Raw genomic sequence first — 27,262 nt, 5'->3', positions numbered from 1 at the left:
TTTATTATGTTCTCCAATGTGACTTTATGTCTAACTCTGCTGGAAGTTGGCCACAGAAGCTTGCTGGAGGATCTTGAGATTTTGTAGGCATTTGTAGATCCTCCAGTACAATTCTATGGTCAACAAACACTATAAATTGATAATAGAGCATGCTGGAGTGCCTAGAGAAGGCATGGGTAAACTTCGGCCCTCCAGGTGTTTGGACTTCAACTCCCACAATTCCTAACAGCCTACCGGTAACCCACCTAGTCAGTAGTTTTTTCCCATATGCTGGGTAAACGAGAAAGCACCCCCATTCCTTCTGATTACACATTCATAAAACTTTTGTCAGGAGAACTGAGGAGTAATCGCTCCTTTCTCTTTTCTGATCTGAAAGGTCCCACACTTTGTTTTCACCTAGAAAAACGCTGCGCAATCCCTGGTGTTTACCTTGAAATCTCTTGGGAAAGCTCCCATTTCCAGTCTTGTTGTTCAGTTATTCTAGACGCTGAGCATATGGGCCCCGTCCTGCTCCCCACCCCTCTTTAGATCTTAAGGTATATTGCTTCCCTTCAAAAATGTGATAAGCCTTCTCTCCTGTCTCTTGACACCAGAGCTGTCTGGCACAGAATTCTAAATACCTCTCAAAATTACAGATCATGGGAGTGAGCCATGGCAATTACAGTGGCATCAAAGTGCCATAACTGTCTAGTTATGAAAGAGACTCTGCCTTGGGGAACCTCTGCTCCTTCTGATGAGTGGAAGCTCTGGATGCTTGTCCCAGATTCATGTTGTGATGGTTCCACTGCCCAACAGTGCTGTTCCCATCCAATATAACAGGGGTGTCAAACTCATTTAATTGGGAACCACATCAGCCTTATGGTTAATTAGCATTGAATAACCTTGCAGCTTCAAAGCCTGGCTGATTGCTGCCTGGGGGAATCCTTTGTTGGTAGGTGTTGGCTGGCTCTGATTGTTTCCTGTCTGGAATTCCCCTGTTTTCTGAGTGTTGCTCTTTATTAACTGTCTTATTTACTGTCCTGATTTTAGAGTCTTTAGTTAGCTATTCAATGCTAATCAAGGTGGCCAATTGCAACACTCACACTTGCCTCAAACTGACAAGAGTTCTTTCTCTTTCGCCCAGAAAACTCACAATAACCCGGTCTTTACCTCTGCCTGCCAAAGAATGCTCGTTTCATCAAATTTCGAATTTCAAACCCCAGGATTCCATAGCATTGAGTCATGGCAGTTACAGTGGTGTCAAACTGCATTAATTCTACGTGTTCAACTGAAGATATAGGTAACAGGCTTTGAAGCCTTGCAGCTTCAAAGCCTGGCTGCTTCCAGCCTGGAGGAATCCTTTGTTGGGTGACTGTAGTCTTTGGCCGTAATGAGATTCAATCCCCAAATTTCTAGCACTGCAGTTACCTATATCTTCAGTTGAACATTTAGAAATTATTTTTATTTTCATTTTATGCTAATTCAACAAACAACACACAATGCCAAAGTTACAAAATCAAATCAGACAACAAAGAAAGAAAACCCAACCATAGAATTATTGTGGCATTGCTTCTCCATATCCACTGCATAGTTCGTTATAATTTATCAGTTCTCTTTTTCTGAGCTTCTTTCTTCTCTAGATCTCATTCTCATTACAGACAAATCTATTTCAATTTAGTAATGCATCCCCAGAACAGGGGCAAACTTACCCAAGGGACTGCAAGCTCAGCAAATGGGAGAATTCTATGTGCGAATGATTTTCAATGTCTTATCTTTTGCAAAGCTAGAAATCTGGAGACTGAAGGAAAAATCTGTTCAGGGAAGCAGAATTATTGGGGAGGGGAAGGCAACGGCTTGATTTCCTTTGCTGACTGGGGGATACTGGGAGTTGGAGATTTTAAGAGTAACGTTGCTAACTCTAGAAACAAAGGGGTCCAAGCTGTTTGCCACATTCTACCAGACCACAGGAACAAAGAGAGGAATGATTCAAGGCTAGAGTGAGTTTGTGGAAAGTGTGTGTATGTGAAAGCAGGCAGGGATGTGATTTACTGGAATTTCCTTTCGTTTCTTAATTGCAGAATATTATTTTCTGTTGAAATACAGTTAAAAATAGCAGCAACATGGGGAAAAAGATGAGAGAGAGAGAGAGAGAGAGAGAGCGCAAGAACACACGTAACAGCACAATAAGATCACTAAAGAAATAAAGAAACCCATTGATGCTTGACACCTACTTGCTGCCACTTTTTCTCCCAAAGTAACTGCCACCCTTCATGGGCTAAAAAACAAAGAAGTGCTGCCAAATATAGGATGTTGGTGTGTTCTCAGACAGGGCCTAAGTCTGATGGGGAAGGTTGAACCTTCACCATATTTGATGGTCCTCATTGTCCTTACTTTGGAGGCTTGTGTACTTTCCAACATTTCACATGACCTCAGTCATGTATGGCCCAGCAACAGGCCAAGGTGGCAAAAGTTATTAATGAGGAAGATCACACAAATCAGGAGATGCTGCTGTAGTTTGCTTTTGCCTGAACTTATTGGGAAGCACAATGTTGGAGTATAGCAAGTACCTAAGGATTTGTGTGTGATCAGAGAAAATTGCAGACCTCAGATCAGAGAGAATAGAAGACAGATAAGCCAAGGCGGAGGATGTTTTGAATTCCGATGCTGGTTCCCAGGCAATAGGGGAAAGTTAAAAGTCCTTGGGCTGATGGGGAGTTTTCCCGAGAAACTAGATTAGGTCTGAGAACAGAGGGAATACGACACAGACGAGTTAAATATTCTCACAGAAGCTGTGGGAAGACCTTAAGTCCAGGTGTGTTCAGCAAAATGTCATGGGTGTCTGGATGGGCTTATTATTATTATTATTATTATTATTAAACTTTATTTGTACCCCGCTAGCATCTCCTGCAGGACTCGATGCGGCTCACAAAGGCCAAGGCCTCAACAAACAATACAACAATACAAAACCTAGGCAAATTAAAACAATTAAAGCAATTTAACACAACAAGCAATGAACAATCCACTAAGACACAATAAAACTGGGCCAGGCCAGAGTAAGGGTACAAAGGTTAAAAGTGCTGATGTGACAGGTGGAAATGAGGCTTATGGACAAGTGCAGTGTGCAGTGTGCGGCGGTCTTGGCTTTAATAAAGTGCTTGTAGGACTTGGTAATGGAGGTTTCCTATTCGGGAAAGGCACATCGGAACAGCCAGGTCTTCAAGTTCTTTCTGAAGACTGCCTGTCTAAGATCCTTGGGGAGGGCGTTCCAGAGCCGGGGGGCCACCACGGAAAAGGCCCTGTCTCGTGTCCCCACCAAACGCGCCTGCAACGCAGGTGGGATCACGAGCAGGGCCTCTCCAGATGACCGAAGAGAGCGTGTGGGTTCTTAGACGGAGAAGCGATCACGCAGGTAGGCTGGTCCGAAACCGTTCAGGGCTTTGTAGGTAAGCACCTGCACCTTAAATTGGGCTCGGTAAATAAACGGCACCCAGTGGAGCTCCTTGAACAGGAGGGTTGACCTCTCTCTGTAAGGAGCGCCAGTCAATATCCTGGCTGCTGCTCGTTGGACCAGTTGGAATTTCCGAGCCATTTTCAAGGGCAGCCCCATGTAGAGCGCATTACAGTAATCCACCCTAGAGGTGACCAAGGCATGGACCACTCCGGCCAGATCAGCCTTCGCGAGGTATGGTCGCAGTTGGCGCACGAGTCTTAATTGTGCGAAAGCCCTCCCAGACACCGCCGACGCCTGAGCCTCAAGCGTAAGCGATGAGTCCAGGAGGACTCCCAAACTGCGGACCTGTGGCTTCAGGGGGAGTGTAACCCCGTCCAACACTAAATTAAGTAGTTTGGTTTCAAGCCTCTCAGAGGAGACAGCATTACTTAAGGATGGTTTTCCTGTTTCCTGTTTCTGCTCTCAAGTTCATGATTCAGGTTTCCTGATCTGGTTCATGTCTTTGTTCCTGTAAGGGTTTGCCTTGGAAAAAGCTTCTGTTTCCTGGTTTATGGATTTATGTTTGGATAACTGCTTTGGATTCTGGTTCTCTTGACTTTATGTATGGTGCCATTTTTGGATTACTGCTATTTTGTATTTCCTGCTTTTGGATTTCTATTCTACTAACACTTTTGGAATTGCCCATTTTTCCTTTGTACCTGCTTCCTTTAATAAACACTTCTAGATAATATTACTGTGTGAAAAGGTATTTCAGTGAAATGCTGGGTGAAAAGGTATTTCAGTGCTAGAGTGCGACACACAAGATTTCATCCCTTTCTCTCCCCTGTTGAGCAGAGTCCATACCACTTTGGATCTTGAACTCAATTTGCAACAAATGAAAAAGGGAAATAGGCAAATAAAACATACGGTATATATATTTTTTAATCTGAGAAAACATCTCTCTAGGAAATTCTCAGTCCTCCAGTGCAAATCTGGAAGGTGAAGATAGACTCATGTTGCAAGAACCTAAAAATGTCTAGAGAAGTATTCTATCTAGGAATCTCTACATCCATCAGCATGATTTCTGGTGGAAGTTGCCCATAAAGGACCAAGAAATTTCTAGATATAACATATTCATCAAAGCCACAAATAATCAAATCCACAAAAGTCAGATTCCAAATGTGGAGGGCCGACTGTACGGCATGCAACGTGTATAAAACATATATGCTTACAGATGCAGCTGAAGTTTAAATCAATGTTAGGAGGAGTTTTCAATCTAATGTAAAATCTTTCTACTTAGGCTGGATATATATTGCCTAATATCCCAGGATCTTAACTAAGATTATCTTCTTATTTCAGATTATCTGGCAGTATAGATTAATGTAAACTGGTTCAAAGTGGATAATCTAGGATCAGATCCTGGAATACAGGGCAATGTAGATCCAGCCTTAATGAACCGTTTCACGCAAGCAGCAACCACTCAGGAAACTAAAAAGCTGGTTTCAGTTTGATCAGCCAGAACTTGTGTGAAAACATAAATAAATGGGAAAAGCTGTGGAAAGAATGGAAAGGCAGAATTTTAGGAACTACCCAAACACAATATTAGATACTTGCTAAGATAGAAAGCAAACAAATAATGACGGACTAAAAGAATACAAACACAGACATAAACATTGACTTGGCCATCAGTTGAAAGTGCTAAGCCAACTCACAAAACTTGGTTATGATTCTAAAAGAGTTATATGTTTTCGTAATCAAACAAGATCCCAAAATCCAGGCTTTGTTCCAGGCGTCTGTCACAACAACACAGCATCAGTGGCATCTGGTCAGCTAGCAAATGAGCCAAAGGCGTGTTGGAATCAAAACATTGTCTTACAAATAAAATAAATGTAATGTGGGGGCTGAGTGTTTTTCACATTGTAGCACAAATGAGTTCAAACAGTTGCTGTCATGTTTTCCTGGGGTGAAACCACAGAAAGCATGCCTTTGTCCTACAGAATCATAGGATTTGTAGTTAGGTGAAAGAGTCAGAGTTTTCTAACAAACCGCTTTAAATACATACTCTCCAACTATCCTGTTTTGGAAGAGATAGTCCCAATTACTACTTCATCACACTAGAGATTGAATCCATTTTAAATCTGGTTTCTGCCTCCTGCAAAATTCTGGGGTTTGTAGTTTAGGGAGGAGCCTTTAACAGCCTCACTAAACTACAAACCCCAGAATTCTGCAGGAGGCACAAACCGGATTTAAAGTGGATTCATTCTCTAGTATGAGGAGTAGTCTGCTGCCATTCCACTTTCTCGTCCACTTTGAAAATGTCAGTTTCTCTCTCTTCCTCAGGACTTTTGTCCTCAGTTTAATTCATTTGCTTCAACCTGAATTCACAGTGCACTCGCAATTTTCTCTTAATGAGTTTAGCAAGAAAGAGAAAAGACAAGAGGGGCAGAATCTTGCTCTGCCCAGTAAAGCAAGGCAAAATCAAACTGCTGCATCTGATCCTAGCTTGTCTGTTCATCTTCCTTAATAACTTTTGCCATTTTCACCACACTCTGATTTTCCTTGGCTCATTGTTTTCATCTACAAAATGTTATAACTGCTTAAAATGGCTAAAAAATTGAATGTAAAAATAGGCTTTTAAAATAAACAGAATGAAGAGCTGCAACCTATTTAGCAGCCAATTTGCAGCTCCAGGGAATGTCTAGAAGAGGAAACTCACTTTATTTTTTCAAGGGCAAAATCCATGAAATCTGAAGGGGTGGAGGGTCACAAAACAGCCTTAGGGGGTGCTACCTCCCCTGAAGCAGATTTGGGATGTGATGCAAAAGCAGCGACAGCAGACAGTCAATTATTTACATGGTTATTACTGCCAAAGATCGGAAGAGGCCCATATGGGATTTTCTGCCTCGTGTGCCAAAAGAACTCAGCTGGCATGCATTTTGACTTGGGTAAGCGGTAGTAATGGGAGCCAATGTGGTGTCGTAGTTTGAGCATTGGGCTCTGACTCTGGTTCAATTCCCCGCTTTCTAGAGGACCTTGGGTGAGTCATACACTCTCAGCCACAGAAAATCACATGATAAAAGAGAAAGGTTCCCTTTGACTTTAAGTCTAGTCGAGTCCGACTCTGAGGAGTGGAGCTTATATCCATTTCTAAGCTGAAGAGCCAGCATTGTCCATAGACACCACCTAGGCCATGTAGCTAGCATGACTGCATGGCGTGCTGTTACCTTTCCCCAGAAGCAGTATCTATTGATCTACTCACATTTGCATGTTTTCAAACTTCTAGGTTGGCAGAAGCTGGGGCTAATGACAGGAGCTCACCAGATCCTGCAGATTTGGACCACTGACCTTTTGGACAGCAAGTTCAGCAGCTCAGAGTTTAACGCACTGCGCCACCGCAGCCCCTTGACATGATAGGGTCACCATAAGTCAGAAATGATCTGAAAGCATACAATAACAAAAGTTGTAGTGAGAGCACTATTTGCTGCTCTGCCTAAGGCAGCAAAGTATCTAGGTCTGTTTCTGCACAGAGTGGACCTCAAATAACATTATATAAACTCCTGCTTCTTCACTTTTCCTCCTAGCCTGTTTGGCAGGGTTCCTATGATGATATATTTAAAAATTTCATTCACACTTTCCTGAAAGCATTTAGGTCTGGTAGCAGGAGACAACATTGATCAGACCAATTGAGGCTCGGCAGGGTGCTCGTCCCTGGTTCTGTTTTGGTCCACATATCCTGATACTCCTGCTTTTCTTCCTGTCACTCTCTCTTCCGTTTTCATGTTTCAAGGATGAGAACAGTGTTACAAGGAAGGACAGTAGTCTAGAGCTTGGGAAGTTTCTTTATTGGGCTAGAATTTGGAGGGCGTTTGGGGATTTTTAGCATTCAGCATTTATTTTTCTGCTTGGGCACAAATAGAGAAGGATAATCGGTTCTGTACTGATATAACAATTTGATAACACTTTAATGATCATGCCTCAATGCCACAGAATCCTGGGATTTGTAGTTTGGTGAAGTACTTAGTGCTTTCTAGTTCTCTACTAGAAAGCACTACCTCAGTGCTACTAAAATGGTGGTGCATGGACTACTGCTTGCCTGCAAGTTATTGGTTGCCAGTCCACCATGAGTTTTCAGGAAAGAAATAGTCACGAATGGGTTCAAATAGGGTGCATTATAAGGAAAATAATTGTCACTACTCTGCATCCGTTTGCCTGAGGTGCACTGATCTATTTTAGAAGCATTGAATCATTAAATTCTAAGTGCCATAGGAAATAACAGATTCCAAAAGTTCATAAGACAAAACCATGGCAATATAAGTGCTGAAACACTGCAAATGTATAGTGTGGATACATTCCAAGAGAGAGATTTCTGCGATGCAGATGCAACGGCTGGGAAGGTTAGTTTTTGGGATAATCACCAACCAGCAGGACCTGTTCAGGAATACAGGGAATCACAGTTCAAACCTCAGCTTTCCAAGCTTTTAGTGAGGCTTCAGTCACTATGGGTATGAGGTCCTGGATGAATTTCCCTGGTGGTAATGCCTCCGTTTGTCCAGCTGCCATCCCCTTTCATGATTTGCTATGATTCCTCTCTATCTAGCACCTGCAGGAGATCCTGGAGTTGTCAGAAATGACAGAAGAGGAGCCTGTGCAAGAGGTCACCTTGAAGGAGACAGAGGAAGACTCAGCTGGCAAGGAGATTTTTGAGGAAGAGGAGGAGGATGAAGAAGAGGAAATGCCTCCTCGCACCACTCTGTTGACCCCAACAACAGCGTCACCAGCTCAAGAGGAGGAGGATGGTTTCACCTATGTCTGTGAGTACAGCAGAATAGCCAGTTTGCCTCTTTTCAAAAAGTAAATCCATAATATTCAAAAAGGTTCCAGAGCATTCACAGCCTCAAAGAAACCTCTCCAATGCATTTTATTTATTTATTTATTTATTTACGACATTTATATGTTGCCCTTCTCACCCCAAAGGGGACTCAGAGCGGCTTACAAGTCATATGTACATACAACATACTTCATTATTAGCATTGTACTAATACATCATTCATAATATTAGTATTATATTATATAATATTATATTGTTTTGTGTAAAATATATTGTATATTTTCCATCTACATTTAAAGGGGTGTGTTTGTATGCTGATAACTGAATGGGAGATATTGTCTTATCCAGTGGTTCTCAACCTTCCTAATGCTTGACCCCTTCATACACTTCCTCATGTTGTGGTGACCCCAACCATAACATTATTTTCGCTGCTACTTCATAACTGTAATTTTGCTACTGTTATGAATCGTAATGTAAATATCTGATATGCAGGATGTATTTTCATTCACTGGACCAAATTTGGCACAAATACCCAATACGTCTAAATTTGAATACTGGCGGGATTGTGGAGGGATTGATTTTGTCATTTGGAAGTTGTAGTTGCTGGGATTTTTAGTTCAACTACAATCAAAGAGCATTCTGAACTCCTTGGTTCAATGGAATTGAACCAAGCTTGGCACACAGAACTTCCATGACCCACAGAAAATTCTGGGAGGATTTGGTGGGCATTGACCTTGAGTTTTAGAGTTGTAGTTCACCTACATCCAGAGAGCACTGAGGACTCAAACAATGATAGATCTGGACCAAACTTTGCACAAATACGCACTGTGTCCAAATGTGAACACTGGTGGAGTTTGGGAAAAATAGACCTTGACATTTGGGAGTTTAGTTGCTGGGATTTATAGTTCACTTACAATCAAAGAGCATTCCAAACCCCACCAACGATAGAATTGAGCCAAACTTCCCACACAGAACCCCACAACACCTCTGACACCCCCTCACAATCTCCCCAGGATTCCTGACTCCCAGGTTGAGAAACGCTGGTCTAATCCATAGCTAGTCCTACCACTGGTCAGAGTAAGACAGTTGTCTCAGGTGGCTAAAGATTTGTTGTGGCTATTCCACTCTTTTAGAGGGCAAGTTGTTGTGTTACATACACACTATAGGCTTCCTAAAAAACATAGTTTTGGCCAGATCTAGCAAGGCTCGTCTTCCAATTTCTACATTTTGATGAACATTGTGCACCAGCTCCTTTTAAAAATAGGAGGTGGGTTGTTTGTTTGTTTGGATGGAAGGCCTCTGCAGAATCTTTGGATTTATTCTGCAGAGATTTGAGTTTGAATCCCAGTTCAGCCATGAACTGATTTGCAAAGTGCTGCTATGTCTTCCCTTAGCAGCCGTTTGGAGAAGCTCAACACATCCCCGTTTTTCGAGCCTTCCCTCCCTTACATTTTATCCCAAGCTTCCAAATGATAAATCTTTTTTGCTCTCTTCCATAGAATGCTCTTTGTTTCGTCCCTTGTCCTCAGGCACAGAAGGCAATTACATTGAACCCAGATCAATTCCCGACATAAATCTTGATTTCTTTGGTCTTGACAGGACGCAACATTCAGCCTTCCCATCAGTGCCTTCCTTCTGACTGATTTCTTTAAACTCTCAGCTTTTTGTTGAAAAGCCTTTTTAATTCAGTTTGCCACCTGCCTGGAGTTCAACATTTACAGAGGTTATAAGAGATCAGGCATTTTTTGGTCTGTCTCCCACATTTCAGGCATCTTAGAAGATCCAGCCTTAAGAGAAAATGCTAAGAGCAACAGGATTGGTTTTCTATATCATCCCAAAAGATCCATCTGCTTCAGTATTTGATTTTTAGTAAAATGCTTTTGGAAGCTAAGAGAAAGAAATGCAAGCCCTTTCCTTGTAGTATTGCATCCCCAGAAACAGGTACTTAGAATGGAATCTGCAACAAAATGTTTCAGCATCAATTTGGAGGGTAGAAAAGTTTCTTTTCTCGAGTACAACTTCCAGAAGTCTCTAGCTAGCATAGCCATGGCCATCTTGGCTGGCGGACTCTGGGAAAAGATGTACTATTTTCTGTGTTCTGAGCAACTTCAGGATGTATTCATCCTTGCCATCCTTCTGAATTCAGTCTGTGTATGCCCATTTCTGAGTTCTATGGGCCACTGTAACTGAACACAATTTAACCCCTTAGGTAACAATAATAATAATAATAATCTGTATATAATGTGTCACCCATACCTACACAAAACCATGGATAATAACCCTACAGAAATGAACGATTTCTGCCAGAAGCTACCCTAGAGTCACCTTGGAGGACCTAGACATTTCCTAGAAAGGTATAGACTAGTGGGAAAGGTGGGCTCACCTACAGTTTTAGTGATCTTTGACCATCTTAGTCTCTGCATCCAAACTTTTTTTCTGGAAAAAATAAGAGGTAAATTGCCTCCATGGGTGGTCGGTCACCTTTTAAATAGGTTATTGGAGTTTGACATAAAGATGAAGTTTCGCCTCCCGTGCCAAAAGAGTGCGGGCGCTTCATCAAACTACAGCTTCTAGGATTTCATAACTTTGAGCCATAGCAAATAAAGTGATGTCAAACTGCATTATTTCTAAAGTGTAGGTGCACCCTAAGAATAACTGAAAACCATTATGGTTATTGGGTTGCTTTGAGTTTTCTGGGATGTATGGCCATGTTCCAGAAGCATTCTCTCCTGACATTTTGCCCACATCTATGGCAGGCATCCTCAGAGGTTGTGAGGTCTGTTGGAAACTAGACAAGTGAGGTTGATATATCTGTGGAATGTCCAGGGTGGGAGAAAGAATTCTTGTCTGTTTGAGGCAAGTGTGAATGTTGCAATTGGCTACCTTGATTAGCATTTAATGGCCCTGTAGCTTCAAAACCTGACTGGTTGCTGCCTGGGAGAATGTTGGGAGGTATTAGCTGGCCCTGGTTGATTCTTGTCTGGACAAGTTAACACCTCCCAACAAAGGATTCCCCCAGACAGCAATCAGCCAAGCTGCAAGGCCATTAAATGCTCATCAAGGTGGCAAATTGCAACATTCACATTTGCCTCAAGCAGACAAGAGTTCTTCCTCCTAGCCTGGATATTCCACATATATATAAACCCCACTTGCCTAGTTTCCAACAGACCCCTCAACCTCTGAGAATGCCTGCCATAGATGTGCTGAAACATCAAGAAAGAATGCTTCTGGAACATGGTCATACAGCCCAGAAAAGTCACAGCAACCCAGTGATTCAACCCATGAAAGCCTTTGACAACACATTATGGTTATATTGCAGACAAAGTAAAGTTATTTAATGTTATGTTACAGTAGAAATGTAACTTAGGTCTACCTTGTTGTTTTTCATAATGAATCAATGCCAAGCTCTGAGAGAGGAAATGAATACTGTGCAGGATAAAATTTTAGCAGAGCTATGTTTAATTTGGTTGACTTTCTGTAGAAGGATTCGACAACAACCCAACCCTGGAAAAGAAAACATAATCACCTAAAAAGAGATTCTAAGACATTTACCAGCTCCTAGAAATGTCTCATTCCTGGAACTCAGTATTTTTTTTTCTCAGCATGAAGGTGAGACACAGAAACACATGCACTTTAGTTACATTTTGGTGACGTGTAGCACCAGCTATATTGAATAGAGGAGTTTAAATGGAAGCCATCACAAGAGTGCAATGAACAAAGAAAGGCAATTTTGATTATACTCTTTTCCAATGTCAGGTTTGTTCACAGCATCAGTTGCTTCCATCTTTATGTAATCTTAAAATCCTAGTTTTTCTTGACTGTTTGAACATTCTTGATTGTAGTTGGATATGTAATACAGGCCCCATCTACACTTCCAAATAAAATCCGGATTATCCGATTTGAACTGGGTTATATGGCAGTATAGACTCATATAATCCAGTTCAAAGCAGATAATCTGATTTGATAATCTAGATTATATGGCAGTGTGGATCCAGCCACAGTCAGCCCTCCACATTTGGTGTTTTGGGTTTTTTTTTTACAGATTTGATTATTCACAGATTTGATTTAAATGTTCTCTCTAGGAATCTTTAGGGTCCTCCAGTGCACCCTTATGGTCAATTTGCACTGGAAATTGCTCATAGAAGATTTAGGTCCCATCTACATTGCCATATAATCTAGAGTATTAAGACAGACAATCCACGTCATCTGGATTGTATGCGTTTACAACTGCCATGTAAGCCAATTCAAAACAGATAATCTGGATTTTAAATTGCAGTGTAGATTAGATCCAGTCATAGAGAGTTGTTTATTTACATTTTTTTCTATATTCATGATGGTCCTGAGCTTCTAACCCAGGCATGGGCAAACTTCAGCCCTCCAGGTGTTTGGACTTCAACTCCCACAATTCCTAACAGCCTACTGGCTGTTAGGAATTGTAGGAGTTGAAGTCCAAACCACCTGGAGGGCTGAAGTTTGCCCATGCCTGCTCTAACCCTACCAAAAGTGAAGGGTTGTGCTTGTGTGTGTATATATGTAGGTACATATGTACATATGTGTGTGTATGTGCATATGTGTGTATATGTGCGTGTGTATATACACTAAAAAATAAAGATGTATTGTCGAAGGCTTGAGAAACCGTGTTGCTTCTGGTGTGAGAGAATTGGCCATCTTCAAGGATGTTGCCTAGGGGGTGCCCAGATGTTTTTGATGTTTTACCATCCTTGTGGGAGGCTTCTCTCATGTCCCCACATGGGGAGCTGGAGCTGACAGAGGGAGCTCATCCACGTTCTCCCTGGATTTGAACCTGCAACCTGTCGTTCTTCAGTCCTGCTAGCACAGGGGTTTAACCCAGTGCGCCACCGGGGATGCTTGATTTACACTGTAGAAGTAACGCAGCTTGATACCACTTTAAGTGTCATCTTTCAATGCTACAGAGTCATGAGAGTTGTAGTTTTGCGTCATCTTCAGCTTCATCTGCCAAAGAGTGCTGGTGTCTCACCCCACTATACCTTACAGGATTCCATAGCATGGCACAGTGACAGTTAAAGTGGTGTTGAACTGAATTATACCTACAGTGTAGATCAGTGGTTCCCAACCTGTGGTCCGTGGACCACCAGTGGTCTGCAAGAACGAAAATATTGTCCACGGCCTCACCATTACTACACCATTGCCTTGAAATCATGTGGCAATTAGATTGACTGGTCTTGCGCAACCCTCTTATAGTGTCGAGGCAACGCATGGGGAGCTAGAGCTGACAGAAGGAGCTCGTCTGCACTCTCCTCAAATTTGAACTTCTGACCTGTTGGCCTTCAGTGATGCTGGAACAAGGGTTAAACCCATTGGTCCACCAAGGACTCCGGAATCTCTGGGTTGCTGTGAGTTTTCCAGGCCATATGGCCACGTTCCAGAAGCATTCTCTCGTGACATTTTGCCTGCATCTATGGCAGGCATCGTCAGAGGTTGTAAGGCTTGACCTCACAACCTCTGAAAATGCCTGCCATAGATGCAGGCAAAACGTCACGAGAGAATGCTTCTGGAAAATGGCAATACAGCCTGGAAAACTCATAAAAAGTAACTGTTTTTAACTTTTGAGAAACAGGAACATGAACAGTTACTTAAAAAAAAAAACCCTGACAATATGATGGTAATGAACTGCATTGAGAAGGGCTTTCAAAATGATCAGAACTATAATGGCGACTAATTACTTGTTTAAAAGTAACCTTCCAAGCAATGCTCTGTTTAGCAATAAAGCTAGAGGAACAACGTGGGCCCATCTGCAGACGCTATTACGGGGGCTTAATTAGCCTTATGGAGAGAAAGCATGGGAGGAGCAGCCTTGGGTTTCTTGTTAAAAAGCCTCCTGAAGGAATGTCAGCTTGGATGGCCAGCGAGCAGCTATACAAGGGAAATTCTAATTAATATGTCTTATTATAAAACCGTCATTGCGCCCCTGAAATGTGCTTCTGCATACTAGGCCAGGAAGAGGCAGACTTTAGACTTGCAGGATCCATTTTGTTTTGTATTCGAACGGATGAAAAAAAGGAGTGAAGTGCAGGAAGGGAGAGCTGGAACTATAGAATGAAACACTGCTGTTTGTTTAGGAATACGTTTGGACCCAGGCTAAAGCCTTTTTGGTGTTGTATTTCCTGAACCAGAGGATAGGATGAGAATTCAAAATGACCTTAACAGATTATAGAGCTGGGCCAAAACTAACAAAATGAATATAAACAGGGAGAAATGGTCAGTCCTACACTTGGGCAATAAAAATACAATGCATAGGTATAGTTTAGGTGACGCCTGGCTCGAAAACAGTACATGTGGAAGGGATCTAGGAGTCTCAATAGGAGCCCCCGGTGGTGCAATGGGTTAAACCAGTGTTTCTCAACCTGGGGGTCGGGATCCCTGGGGGGGGGGGGTCGCGAGGAGGTATCAGAGGGGTCGCCACAGACCATCAGGAAATACAGTATTTTCTGTTGGTTGTGGGGGTACTGAGTGGGAAGTTTGCCCAAATTCTATCGTTGGTGAGGTTCAGAACGCTCTTTGATTGTAGGTGAACTATAAATCCCACTAAATACAACTCCCAAATGTCAAAGTCTCTCTCTCTCTCCCCCCCCCCCCCCCCCCCAAATTCCATCTGTGTTCATATTTGGGCACATGGAATATTCATGCCAAGTTTGGTCCAGATCTATCATTGTTTGAGTCCACAGTGCTCTCTGGATGTAGGTGAACTACAACTCTGAAATTCAAGTTTAATGCCCACCAAACCCTTCCAGTATTTTATGTTGGTTGTGGGAGTTCTGTGTGCCACTTTGGCTTTAATTCCATCATTGGTGGAGCTCAGAATGCTCTTTGATTGCAATGAACTATAAATCCCAGCAACTACAACTCCCAAAAGTCAAGGTCTATTTACCCCAGGCTCCACCAATGTTCACATTTGTGCATGTTGAATATTTGTGCCAAGTTTGGTCCAGATCCACCATTGCGTGAGTCCGCAGTGCTCTCTGGATATAGGTGAACTACAATTCCCAAACTCAAGGTCAATACCCACCAGACCCTTCCAGTATTTTCTGTTGGTCATGGGAGTTCTGTGTGCTAAATTTGGTTCAATTCCATCGTTGATGGAGTTCAGATTGTTCTTTGATTACAGGTGAACTATAAATCCCAGAAACTACAACTCCCAAATTACAAAATCAATCCTTCCCCAACCCCACTAGCAATTACCTGTGGGTACATCGGGTATTTGTGCCCAGTTTGGTCCAGTGAATGAAAATACATCTTGCATATATAATATTTACATTATGATTTATAACAATAGTAAAATGACTGTTATGAAGTAGCAACAAAAACGTTATGGTTGGGGGTCACCACAACATGAGGGACTTTATTAAGGGGTCACGGCATTAGGAAGGTTGAGAACCACTGGGTTAAACCTTTCTGCTGGCAGGACTGCTGAGCAAAAGGTTGACAGAGGGGTGAGCTCCTGCCTGTCAGCTCCAGCTTCCCATATGGGGACATAATAGAAGCCTCCCACAGAATGGTAAAACATCCTGGCATCCCCTGGGCAAAGTCCTTGTCAATTCTCTCACACCAGAAGCGGCTTGCAGTTTATCAAATCACTTCCAACACGAAAAAAAAAAGATCACAAGCTGAACATGTAAAAAAGACTGTGGTGCAGCAGCTATATGATTCTAGACTGCATCAATAGGAATATAGTGTCAAGATCAAGGAAAACCATAGCCCCACTCTAGTCTAATGTGGTCAGACCTCAACTGCAATACTGTGTCCAGTTCTGGGCATCACAATTCAAGAAGGATATTGACTAGCTGGAATGTGTCCAGTGAAAGCGACCAAAATGTTCAAAGGTTTGGAAGCCAAGCCCCACGAGGAACGGCTTTAGGAGCTGAGTATGCTTAGCTTGGAAAAAAAGGAGGCTGAGCAGACATGACAGCCATGGTTAAATATTTGAAAGCATGTCACATTGAGGAGAGGGCAAGTTTGTTTTCTGTGCTTCGAAGACACAGAGCAATGGATTCAAATTGCAGGAAAAAAAGGTTCCACCTAAACATCAGGAAGAAGTTGATTGTTAGCACTGTTAGGCAGAGAAATATGTTGCTTTGGAGCATGGCGAAGTCCCCTTCTCTGAAGGTTTTTAAGCACAGGCTGGATGGCCATCTGTTGGGAGTGTTTTGATTATGTGTTCATGCATGGCAAGGGGTTGGACTGGATGGCCTTTGTGGTCTCTTCCAACTATGATTCTATGGCCCATTCCACACAGCTGTATAAAATCCGTGCTGAATTGGATTATATGGCAGGTTGGACTCATAATCCAGTTCAAAGCAGATATTATGGATTATCTGCCTTGATATTCTGGGCTATATGGCTGTGTGGAAGGGCCCTATGATTCTAAGTGCTTGCCCTAATGTGCTAAATGGTGGGACCTGTCGTGGAAGAAAGCACTCAATTTGATACAAATGAGAGTGTGGCATTTATTCCAGTTTGATTTCTTCCTTTGTTTAAATATTTTCTTTTCTTTATGCTGCCTTTGGACCAGATCAGTTGCTGTAAAGCTAGCTGGTAATCTCCCCCGACAGCTAGATAAGGGGGGAAATACCCATGTGTTTTATCAATTTCTGCTTTGCCCATTTGTTACAGGGCACATTTCTGCTGGGGAGGAAGCTTGTGCCGTATCTCTTTTCATCTTCCCTGCCGACTAAAAGGGCCAAATGACTGTACACCTAGGATCAATTGCTAATTTGCATCTCATTTGCACCTTATGAAAAGGCATATTTCATCAGCGGCGAACAAATAAGGCAATCAAAGCAGGCACACAGAATTAAAGCCTTTCTTCTTTTGCTGTGATGTTTTCTTGGAGGGGGAGAAGTTCCCTATCAACATGGGAGACTATTGTTGTTGTTATTGTTGTGTCCCCTCCTATTGAATCTTATTATAGTGATCCTGTCCTAGAGTTTTCTTGGCTAGATCTATTCAGAGGAGGTTTGTTCTTGCCGCTAAATGGTGGAGCCTAAGAGAATGTCCTGCCCAAGGTCATCCAATATGTTTCCATGGCTGGGCAGGGATTTAACTGTGCTATCCCAAAATTCGAGTCTTGCATCCCAAACACTACATTTGGAGGAGATATTTCAGAAGTGCAACAAAAATGGATAGGGTTAAAGTCCTTCTTCATCCCTTCTCTGATTCAATTAGTTGTGATAAGCCCTCCCTCCACTGCAAGTTGATGTAATTTGCATTTCATAAAGCCTGCATCTTAAATGCAAATCTATGCTGAGCATCATGTCTAGCTTGGCTTTAGCCTCTCACATTTTCCTCTTTCTTGTTAGTGGTGTCATGCACATATCCCCCATTCTTCTGATTTCTACTTCATTAGGTCACAGTGCCCATCCAATGCCATGGACACTCTATAAGCTGCAGACACCTAGATCTCTCCACAAACACCTGAAGCAGCCTGTTTTATCCATCCTTTTGGGTATTTATTTATCGTATTTATTTATTGTATCAGAAGCAAACCAAACAATTGTATTGTATTTTTTAAAAACCCACCAAGTTTGCAAACTTGGTATTCTATTAAATGTCCTTTGACCAGTAGCTGACCACTTGGAGTGCCTCTGGTATTGTGCATGTGGCAGGGCTCAGGATGCATTGTAATAGGTGGTCTGTGGTTTGCTCTTCTCCGCACTCGCATGTCGTGGACTCCACTTTGTAGCCCCATTTCTTAAGGTTGTTTCTGCATTTTGTGTTGCAAGAGTGCAGTTTGTTCAGCGCCTTCCAAGTCACCCATTTTTCTGTGTACCCAGGAGGATGTCTCTCATTTGGTACCAGCCATTGATTGAGGTTCTGGGTTTCAGCCTGCCACTTTTGGACTCTCACTTGCTGAGGTGTTCCAGCGAGTGTCACTGTAGATCTTAGAAAATTATTTCTTGATTTAAGTCGTGTAAAAATGGCAAAGCAGCTGGCCTGGATGATCTATGGGTGGAACAAATTAAAAACTTTGGACCAAAAGCAAGGTGCTGGCTGTTAGAGCTGATGAACAACTGCACTGCATCCTGTCAGATCCCCAAAAGGAGGAAAGCAAGAGTCATAGCCATCTTGAAACCCAGCAAAGACGATAATTTTCCAATAAGCTATAGACCAATCTCCTTGTTGTGCCATCTTTACAAAGTTCTGGAGAGACTTATTTCGTATAGAGTTATGGAAAAAATAGACCCATGTCTGATTCCACAGCAAACTGGCTTCAGGAAAGCCAAAAGCTGCATATCACAAGTGCTGAACCCTACAGCACATAGAAGATGGCTTTGAAAGGCATCAGATCACAGGGGATGTCTTCGTAGATTTGTCAGTGGCTTTTGATACTGTAAACCATCACCTACTCCTGAGAAAAATGTTTAATATCACAAAAGATTGTCATCTCACCTGCCTCGTAGGAAATCTGCTACAAAACAGGAGCTTTTTTGTTGAGTCCCAGTGCAAAAAAGCAGATGGAACTTCCTCAGAGGAGCATGCTTGCTCCATCAGTATTCAATATTTACACAAACAATCCTTTTGGGTGAATCCACACTGTTGAATTAATACAGTTTGACACCACTTTAACTACCCTGGCTGAAAGCTGGGTTTTGTTTGTTTGTTTGTTTGGGGGTTTTTTTGTTTTGTTTGTTGCAGCACCGGCACTTTTTGGCAGAGAAGGCTAAAGATCTTGAAAAACTACATTCTCATGATTCCATAGCCATGGCAGTTAAAAGTGGTGACAAACTGCATTAATTTGACACTGTAAATGCACTGTTGAATTACACAGAGAGAGTTTATGTGGATGCTAAGAGACAAACAGACTCCTAAAGAGTCCGGCACATTCCCCATATTCCTGTTAATCCAACCAAAGGAATCTATCCTCACCTCTCTGGTAATTTTGATCCCAAGCTCAGATAGGATACTGGTATTTATATTTGACCGCAGCCAGAACGATGGTTTTGTGATGTGGTAATTCACTGTTTATACAGAGTGGAGGGGAGTGATGGGAGAGAAGGAGAACACAGTGTCCTTATGTTATTAGGATCCAATCTTCTTTTAAAGGATACCAGTGCATGCAATAAAAGCAGTTCCAATAGGATGGTGTATGTAGCAATGGACTCAATTCCAGCCTCTGATACATTCAAGGTTCTTCTGATGTGTCAGATTTCCGGGTTCCTTATTCCCAATTAACCATCCAGAAGTCAATAGGTAGAATAGTCCTAACATATACAGTGGGATCTGGATTGGAACAGATGATCCATTTTTTTTGTTTCTTTGTCCTTTCTTTGCCCACCAGAACTCTGGAAGTGATATACAGCAAAAACAACTAGTTCTGTGCAACTGTAATGCTTTTTGCCCAGGAAGCAAGGAGTTTTGTGCAAACAAAATTTTGCAAAACACACACATATTTAAAAGTCCTGGAAAATACACCTCTCACGAAAACACAATAAACCTATCATTCACGAGGGAGAAAACTTTTGAAATTAATGAAGATCTTGTTAATTAATGAAAATCTATAACTTTTTTCTCAGCAATATTGTGTTATGATGATGTTTATGATTATGTTATGTTTTTATTATTTTTATTTGATGATTTTAATTGTGTCTTGTCTTATTTGTAATGTTTTTGCTTGTCCCTTTGTAAGCTGCCCCAAGTCCCCTAGGGGAGATGGTGGCGGGGTATAACAATAAAATTATTATTATTATTATTATTATTATTATTATTTTATGCCGTCATCTTTTCAGCATATGGTGAATCTATGTGAAGGGGGTTTCTCGGCAAGATCCGTAAAGAGGGGGTTTGCCTTTGCTGACCTCTCAGGCTGAGAGAGTGGGACTTGCTCAAGATTACCTAGTGGGTTTCATGGCTGAGCAGGAGTTTGAACTCTAGTCTCCAGAGTCATGATCCAATGCTCAAACCACAGCGCCCTGGTGGCTACATCCCTAATGAAAATACACATATGTGCATGCAAACCCATCATGGATATACTCCTGCTAATTATCAAACGCAACTCTATGCAGCTTATGTAACAGAGAGTGAGCAGAAACCTGCAAGTAGTGTTGGACTGCCACACTCATCAGTCCTGGTCAGAGAAGGCCTGCTGCGTGACTGTGGAAATTGTAATCCTATTATGTCTGAATATTCAGTTATGTAGAGCTGGTTGAGTAATACTGGGAATTCTCACACATCTGGAAAGACACAGTTTGGTACAGTCTTATTGTGTAGATTCTGCTTTGCAAAATCTGTTTAGAGCCGAGATCCCTAAACTAAGGAATGTGGGCCACTCCAAGGTAATTTACCCAGCCCTTGCTCTAAACTTTAGACTTAGGGTCGCACAAAGTCTGAAACTACTTGAAGGGAAACAACAACAACAATCCTAATTAATGTGACTATCTCATTAGCCAAAACAGGTTTGTACTTTCCATTGAAATGCTGATAAGTTTATGTTGGTTCAAATTGTTCTTCATTTTAAACATTTTATTGTTTGTTCATGTTTCTTTGCACTATAAAATGAGATGTGTGCAGTGTGTATGGGAATTTGTTCATGTTTATTTCAAATATAGTCCCCGTCCCCATCCCCCCAATGGTCTGACGGACTGTGAACAGGCCCTCAGCTCAAAAAGTTTGCAGACCTCTGGTTTAGAGGTTGCTTCTGTTTCAGGATTTATCACTTTAACTGTCATGGCTCATGGGAGTTGTAATTTTACCAGGTCTTTAGTCTTTTCTGCCAAATTGTGCTGGTACCTCATCGAGCTACAAATCTCTTTATTCCATAGTATTGGGCCATAGCAGTTAAGTGCTGTCAAGCTGCTATAATTCTACAGTGTATAATTCTACATCCGCCTTATTCAAGAACATTCACAATGTACAATGTACCTTCTTTTTCCTCCCCAGTCTCGCGTCTGAACAGCTTGGATGCAGCTGTCCACCGCCTCAACGTACAGTTCTACCACATGGACTTGAAAGTTTCCCAGTTCTCCCAAGGCCTGGCTGAACTAAAGGGTGGCCTGGCTGAGACCCGCGAATCCCTCGCCTCCTTGAATGAAGTCGCCACACGCAACCAGAAAGAGCTTGGACGCATTGATGGTGAGGAAAGGAGGATGGGGTTGGCTTAGATCAGTGGTTCTCAACCTGTGGGTCCCCTCATGTTTTGGCCTCCAACTCCCAGAAATCCAAACAGCTGGTAAACTGGTTGTAGGCCAAAACACCTGGGGATCCACAGGTTGAGAACTACTGGCCTAGATGATGGCGGAGGAAGATAATACGACGCCTGCTTGGAAGGATGGAGATAGAGCTGCAAAGTTGTGCTTACTGGCTCTCTAGACTCAGTAGGTTTTGAGGTGCTATGCATGTTATGGTTGCTGACAGAGAGGAGAAGAGTGGGAAGAGAATGGACCACTAAGTCAGAAGGCTCTGGAGTCAGCAGTGGAGGATTGGTGTGGTTTACAGCTCTGCATGTGGCTGATGACGCCTCCATCCTTTTTTAAAAAAAATAAAAAATCAAAGTATGAAAAAATTACCTTTTGAACCACAGTTCTAAGAATCCCAGTCAACATAGTCAGGGGATTCTGGGAGTTGTACTCTAGTAAATATTTTCATCTTCCCAGCTTTACTAAATAACTACTTTCCTGATTGCTCATCCAGGGCTGTGTCTACACTTTCCTGATAAACAGGGGTTAAAGCACTACATATGGTAAGAGTACCTACAGAGCCCTTTGATGGTCACATGGCTGGCCAAGCCAAAGACACCACATTTCCACCAGGAAGTAGTTCCCTTGCAGAGTGTTGCTGTCAATGTGGCATTTCTGGTTACATGCTTTGGTGCCCTGGTGAGATAGAATCATAGAGTTGGAAAAGACCACAAGGGTCATCCAGTCCAACCCCCTGCCATGTAGGAACACATAATCAAAGTATTTCCAACAGATGACCATCCAACCTCTGCTTCAGAGAAGAGGACTTGCTGTTATCCTAAAAGTCTCTGCCATAGAGCTGTTTGATGGTGACGAACTAATGGTAGGTCCATTGGCGGTATGGACATTGGAGTAGGGTGGACGCAACCAGATCCATCTGCCCATATCTCCAGAACTCCTGGGAAATCCAGTGTAAATCCCACCTTCCATTGACTCACCTTAATGGCTGGATGCAGTGTGTCTGTTGTGAATCCAACCATGTGTGGTGTATTGACTCCCTGTAGCAGCTAAGCACTGAGTCCGCTTTATTTTGGTCAACTAGAGATGGTCCAGGTGACCATCTTATAAAGCCTCAACCAAGTGGAAGATGGTCACTTATTTTTTTCATTTTACTGTTTTGAATTCCTAAACTAGAAGACGTGATCCGATGTATTAACCACAGCAACTACAAATACGACAGACAGCACCCCACAGTAATTAGATATGCAGCAAAGCATGTACCAATTTAGGTGTTACTTTTGTCTTCTTTTTCATCTAGCGGAGTTCATGAACTTCAGTTGCAGTGATTTCTGCAAATACAGATATTTCGAGATGTGCTCTCAAGATGACAGAAGTTGCCGCTGCTGAAAGTGTTCATTGTTCATATGTTACACTGCTCAAATGAGAAGAATAGAATGGGGAAAAAGCAATGTCTCTAACAAATTCACTCTTGAACAGTTTATTAGACTGAAAGATAAAGCAGAAGAGCCATTTAAAGAGAAGTTGCTTGCTCAAAAGCAAGGGAGTCAGAGGGACTGAAGGATAGAGGCTTGGAAAGAGAGGTTGCTGGGGAAGATAATTTGGGTTGAGTTCATATTTTTTTCAGAGAGAGGAAATCGATACATCAGGGGATAAGGTTCTGTGAGGCTGAAGAGGGAAAGCTGCTCAGCATTCATTCTCAGCCTCCAAAATTTAAATCAAGGATCAAATGACCTTGAAATAAGGGCATCAAACTCTCTATAATGCTTTTCAGATGAAGCAATTACTGCAGCAGAAATGGGGAACATGTGGACCTCCAGATGTGGTTTGACTGAGTCCTCTTCCATACTGCCATATAAAATCCAGTTTATCTGTGTTGAACTGGATTATATGGCAGTGTAGACTCTTATAATCCAGTTCAAAAATAATGTGGATTATCATCTTTGTTAATCTGGATTACAGAGCAGTGTAGAAGGGGCTGAAACCAGCATAACCACCAATGAGATGTGAAAGAGCTTCAACTTTGAAATATTGTTTACATCAGCAGGTTTTCATTGCCAGTCTCCCATCCTAGTACTAACCAGAACTAACCTTGCTTTGCTTCCAAAGATCAGGCAGGATTGGTGCCTTTATAAGAATTCCCATAAATACCCTCGATTTCCTCATGTAAATATGTGGTGTGGGGAGTTTCTTCAGCCCTAATCTAAACCAGAGATAGCAAAAGCATGGCCCTTTGGATACTATGGGACTGTAAATCCCATGACCCCTTACCAATGATTATATTGGTGATGACAGGTAGGAGTTCCAGTCTAGCCACCACCAAGAGGGCTGGAAGTCTCCCATCTCTGACCTAGAGCAGGCTTTGTTGTTATTTTTCTTCTTGCCACCCCCTTTCACCCAATAAATGTTTATGTGACCCCAGCTATATAGGCATTTTTTATATATAGGCATATTTTATGTATATATATAGGCATATAAAATAGGCATTATAGGCATTATATATAGGTATATAAAATAGGTATACAAATCAAACATTTACTGAACCTAAATCAAAAAGATATTTATTTTAAAACATGTGATACATGTAATTTTACCATTGACCAAAGATGAAAGCAAATTTGCATACTTACTTACTTACTTAGACGATCCCTCATAGTCCAAGGATGATGGTCCTCCAAGAATGGTAACCTGGGGGTGGATCCGTAGGTGGCTGTAGAGCCCTATTCTTGATCTGCATCTTCTCCCACAGTGAGGGCATCGGTTTCCAGGTGGGAGGCAGTCTTGGTCGGGGTTGGCTTGACGCGCCTTCCTCTTGGCACGTGTCTCTCTTTTGCCCTCCATTCTTGCCTCTTCAAATTCTGCAGCACTGCTGGTCACAGCTGACCGCCAACTGGAGTGCTCAAGGGCCAGGGCTTCCCGGTTCTCAGTGTCTATGCTGTGAAGGCGGAAGAAGGCTGCAACAGATCGAGAAGCCACAGTCATCTTGGTAAACTATGTCACCCGCACCCGAGGAACCTCACTCTGTGAAGACTGAGTGTTGATCAGTGTGCACTGACCTCCACACATTAAAAAAAATCCACACACAGGCGTCTTCCAAGGGAGAAAAGAGCAAATTTGCATACTAATGTGATGGATGTACTTGTTCATTTTGACATAAAGAGTTAAATCTTGGCTGAATATTTGATAGTGTAGGGTGTGAAGCATCTTCCACATTTTTCATGCCGTGCTGGTTTGTAGCCTCATGTGGCAGAATATACTCTGTTGGCTCTCCATTTTTTCTCCTGGATTCATGTGAATGTCTAAAACAGCAACTAGGTCACAAGCTACACATATTTTTTACGACCCCGAGATTCGGTTTGGGGACTCCAAATGTTGATATTACTCACAGTTTAAGAAGCCTTGCCCTAGAGCATTGCTCTATTTCAGGCAGGATCTACATGGCCATATAATGCAGTTTCAGAATGCGGATTAGCTTCATTGAACTGGATTATGTGGCAGTATAAAGTAAAGATAAAGGCTTCCCCTGACAGTAAGTTTAGTCATGTCTGACTCGGGGGGGGGGGGGGTGCTCATCTCCATTTCTAAGCTGAAGAGCCGGTGTTATCAGTAGACACCTCCAAGATCATTTGGCCAGCATGACTGCATGGAGCATCATTACCTTCCCGCAGAAACAATATCTATGGATCTACGCACATTGGCATGTTTTTGAATTGCTAAGTTGGCAGAAGCTGGGGCTAACAGCAGGAACTCACTCCACTCCCCGGATTCGAACTGCCAACTTTTCAGCAAGTTCAGCAGCTCAGCAGTTTAACCTGCTGTGCCACCTGGGGGCTACTTTGTGGCAGTTTAGACTCTATAATCCAGTTCAAAGCAGATGATTAACTGTTTTGATATGGCAGTGTAGAAGGGACCTCAGGCTAATCTGTTTCCTATCCCACATTATGTGGCTGTGTAGATGGGGCTTCAGTCTTGTGTATGTATGTGTGTTCGTACATGCTGCATGTGTGCCCCCTTATATATTGTGGAATGGTTTGCCGAAGTGTTCTTTTTTCCATTGGGGAGGAGGGAGTTAAAAGGGCCCCTCTTTCCACAGGGACAAAACAGATGTGGCCTGGCAGATTTGCAGTATGATCTCTTTTGAACTTAATAAATAAATAAATGAACAGAACAAATCTTTCAAGCAGCTGCGAGGAGTGTGATGCTTTCCTTTTGAAGCAACGGTTCTGGTACAGTGTTCATGCTCTTAACTCATTCCCTGCACGTCCATTTTCCTGATCCTGTGAAAATTACCTTTTGGGGGCTTTTTTATTTATCGTGTCAGAAGCAAATTGAGGGTACCGTTATAGTGTAATTAAAAACATGAACAAAGTTAAAAACTTAGCATTATGCTAAATGTCCTTTGACCAGAATCTGGCCACTTGGAGTGCCTCTAGTATCGCTATAATAAGGTCCTCCATTGTGCATGTGGCAGGGCTCAGGTTACATTGTAGTAAGTGGTTTGTGATTTGCTCTTCTCCACATTCACATGTCATGGATTCTACTTTGTAGCCCCATTTCTTAAGATTAGCTCTGCATCTTGTGGTCCCAGAGTGCAGCCTGTGCAACGCCTTCCAGGTCGCCCATTCTTCAGTGTGCCCAGGAGGGAGTCTCTCATCTGGTATCAGCCACTGATTGAGGTTTCAGGTTTTAGTCTGCCACTTTTGGACTCTTGCTTGCTGTTCCTGCGCGTATCTCTGTAGATTTTAGGAAACTATTTCTTGATTTAAGGTGTTGGCTTGCTGGCTGATATCAAACAGAGGATGGAGCGGAGATGCTGGAGGTGTCAATGCTTTGATCCTTTCGTTATAGGCTGCTACTTCCTGATGGATGTTTATACTGGCTAAACAGTATAATTTCTCCAGCAGTGTTGGGTGCAGACATCTTGTGATAATGCAGCATGTCTCATTAAAAGCCACATTCACTATTTTAACGAGTAAACAACAATACTGCCATGTAATGTAGTAGTCTGCATTCCGAAACTGCATTGAATAGCAGTGTAGATTCAACCTTTTAGTTTCACTGGTGGCGGCAGAGACGACGGCAACTACTTATTCCGCATAATAACATTTTTTTAAAACTTCTACAGTTTGTGTGTGCATGCCATATTTATGTACGTACTATCTTCGCAGTGGATAATAGAGTTTGTAGTCCAGCACATCCACTGGATGCTTGATGGGGGAAGTCAGGCTGGGCTGGGAGGAAACAGCAATGGAGAAAATCCTAGACGCTATTTCAAATATGTATCAGGCGCATCGATCCCATCTCCCTCATCACTGCTGGTTTTGCCTCTCAGCTTGCAAGGGAAGAAGCTGTTAAGAAAATGGGAGGCCATGCTGAGAGCTCAATTGGGTTCCTGGAAAGCTGTTGAATCCCTCCCTTCTTTAGGGAAAGCTCAGAGCTGTGCGCTTTTAAGCCTGAGGAGTCGTAGTGGAGGGATCCTTTTGGAAGGAGCCAGGATTTTGTACTGTGTGCATGGCAGAAGGAGCTAAAAGATCAAGGGTATTTAAAGTCAACACCCGAGCTTGGCTTGCAATGGGAGAAAAATGAAAGGGTTTTACAGTGAGAGAAATATTAGTCACCTCGTAGAGTCAGACCCTTGGTCCATGTAGCTCAGTATAACAGCTCTCCAAGGCTTCAGGAAGGATTGTTTTTCCAGCCCCCAAACAACAGGCTTTGCATCTACATGCAAAGCATGTACGCTGAGCTATAGCCCTACTCCCAGTCTAGTGCTATCCAGATATTTGAAGCTATAGCTTCCAAATAATTCCTAGTTAGCACAGCCCATGGGAATTATTGGTGATATGGTCCAGCGCAGCT

At 42.4% G+C, this 27,262-nt stretch overlaps 2 protein-coding genes across 2 annotated transcripts in view; one reads left to right on the top strand and one right to left on the bottom strand.

Moving 5' to 3' along the window:
- The window catches only part of SHANK1 (SH3 and multiple ankyrin repeat domains 1), a 157,904-nt gene extending 156,128 nt beyond the window's left edge, over positions 1-1,776 (bottom strand). The window contains exon 1 of the mRNA XM_060780704.2: positions 1,689-1,776. The gene's annotated coding sequence lies outside the window, so the exon portion shown is untranslated. The remainder of the gene's footprint in view (positions 1-1,688) is intronic.
- The window catches only part of CLEC11A (C-type lectin domain containing 11A), a 34,927-nt gene that overhangs the window by 2,143 nt on the left and 5,522 nt on the right, over positions 1-27,262 (top strand). The window contains exons 2-3 of the mRNA XM_060780706.2: positions 8,007-8,220; positions 21,153-21,344. Coding sequence (XP_060636689.2) covers positions 8,007-8,220; positions 21,153-21,344 — 406 coding nt within the window. The remainder of the gene's footprint in view (positions 1-8,006; positions 8,221-21,152; positions 21,345-27,262) is intronic.

Source organism: Anolis sagrei, chromosome 6 (genome assembly GCF_037176765.1).
Source record: "Anolis sagrei isolate rAnoSag1 chromosome 6, rAnoSag1.mat, whole genome shotgun sequence".
NCBI classification, from domain to species: Eukaryota; Metazoa; Chordata; class Lepidosauria; order Squamata; family Dactyloidae; genus Anolis; species Anolis sagrei.
Note: the sequence above shows the minus strand (reverse complement) of the source record. Positions and strands in the feature narration are given on the sequence as shown.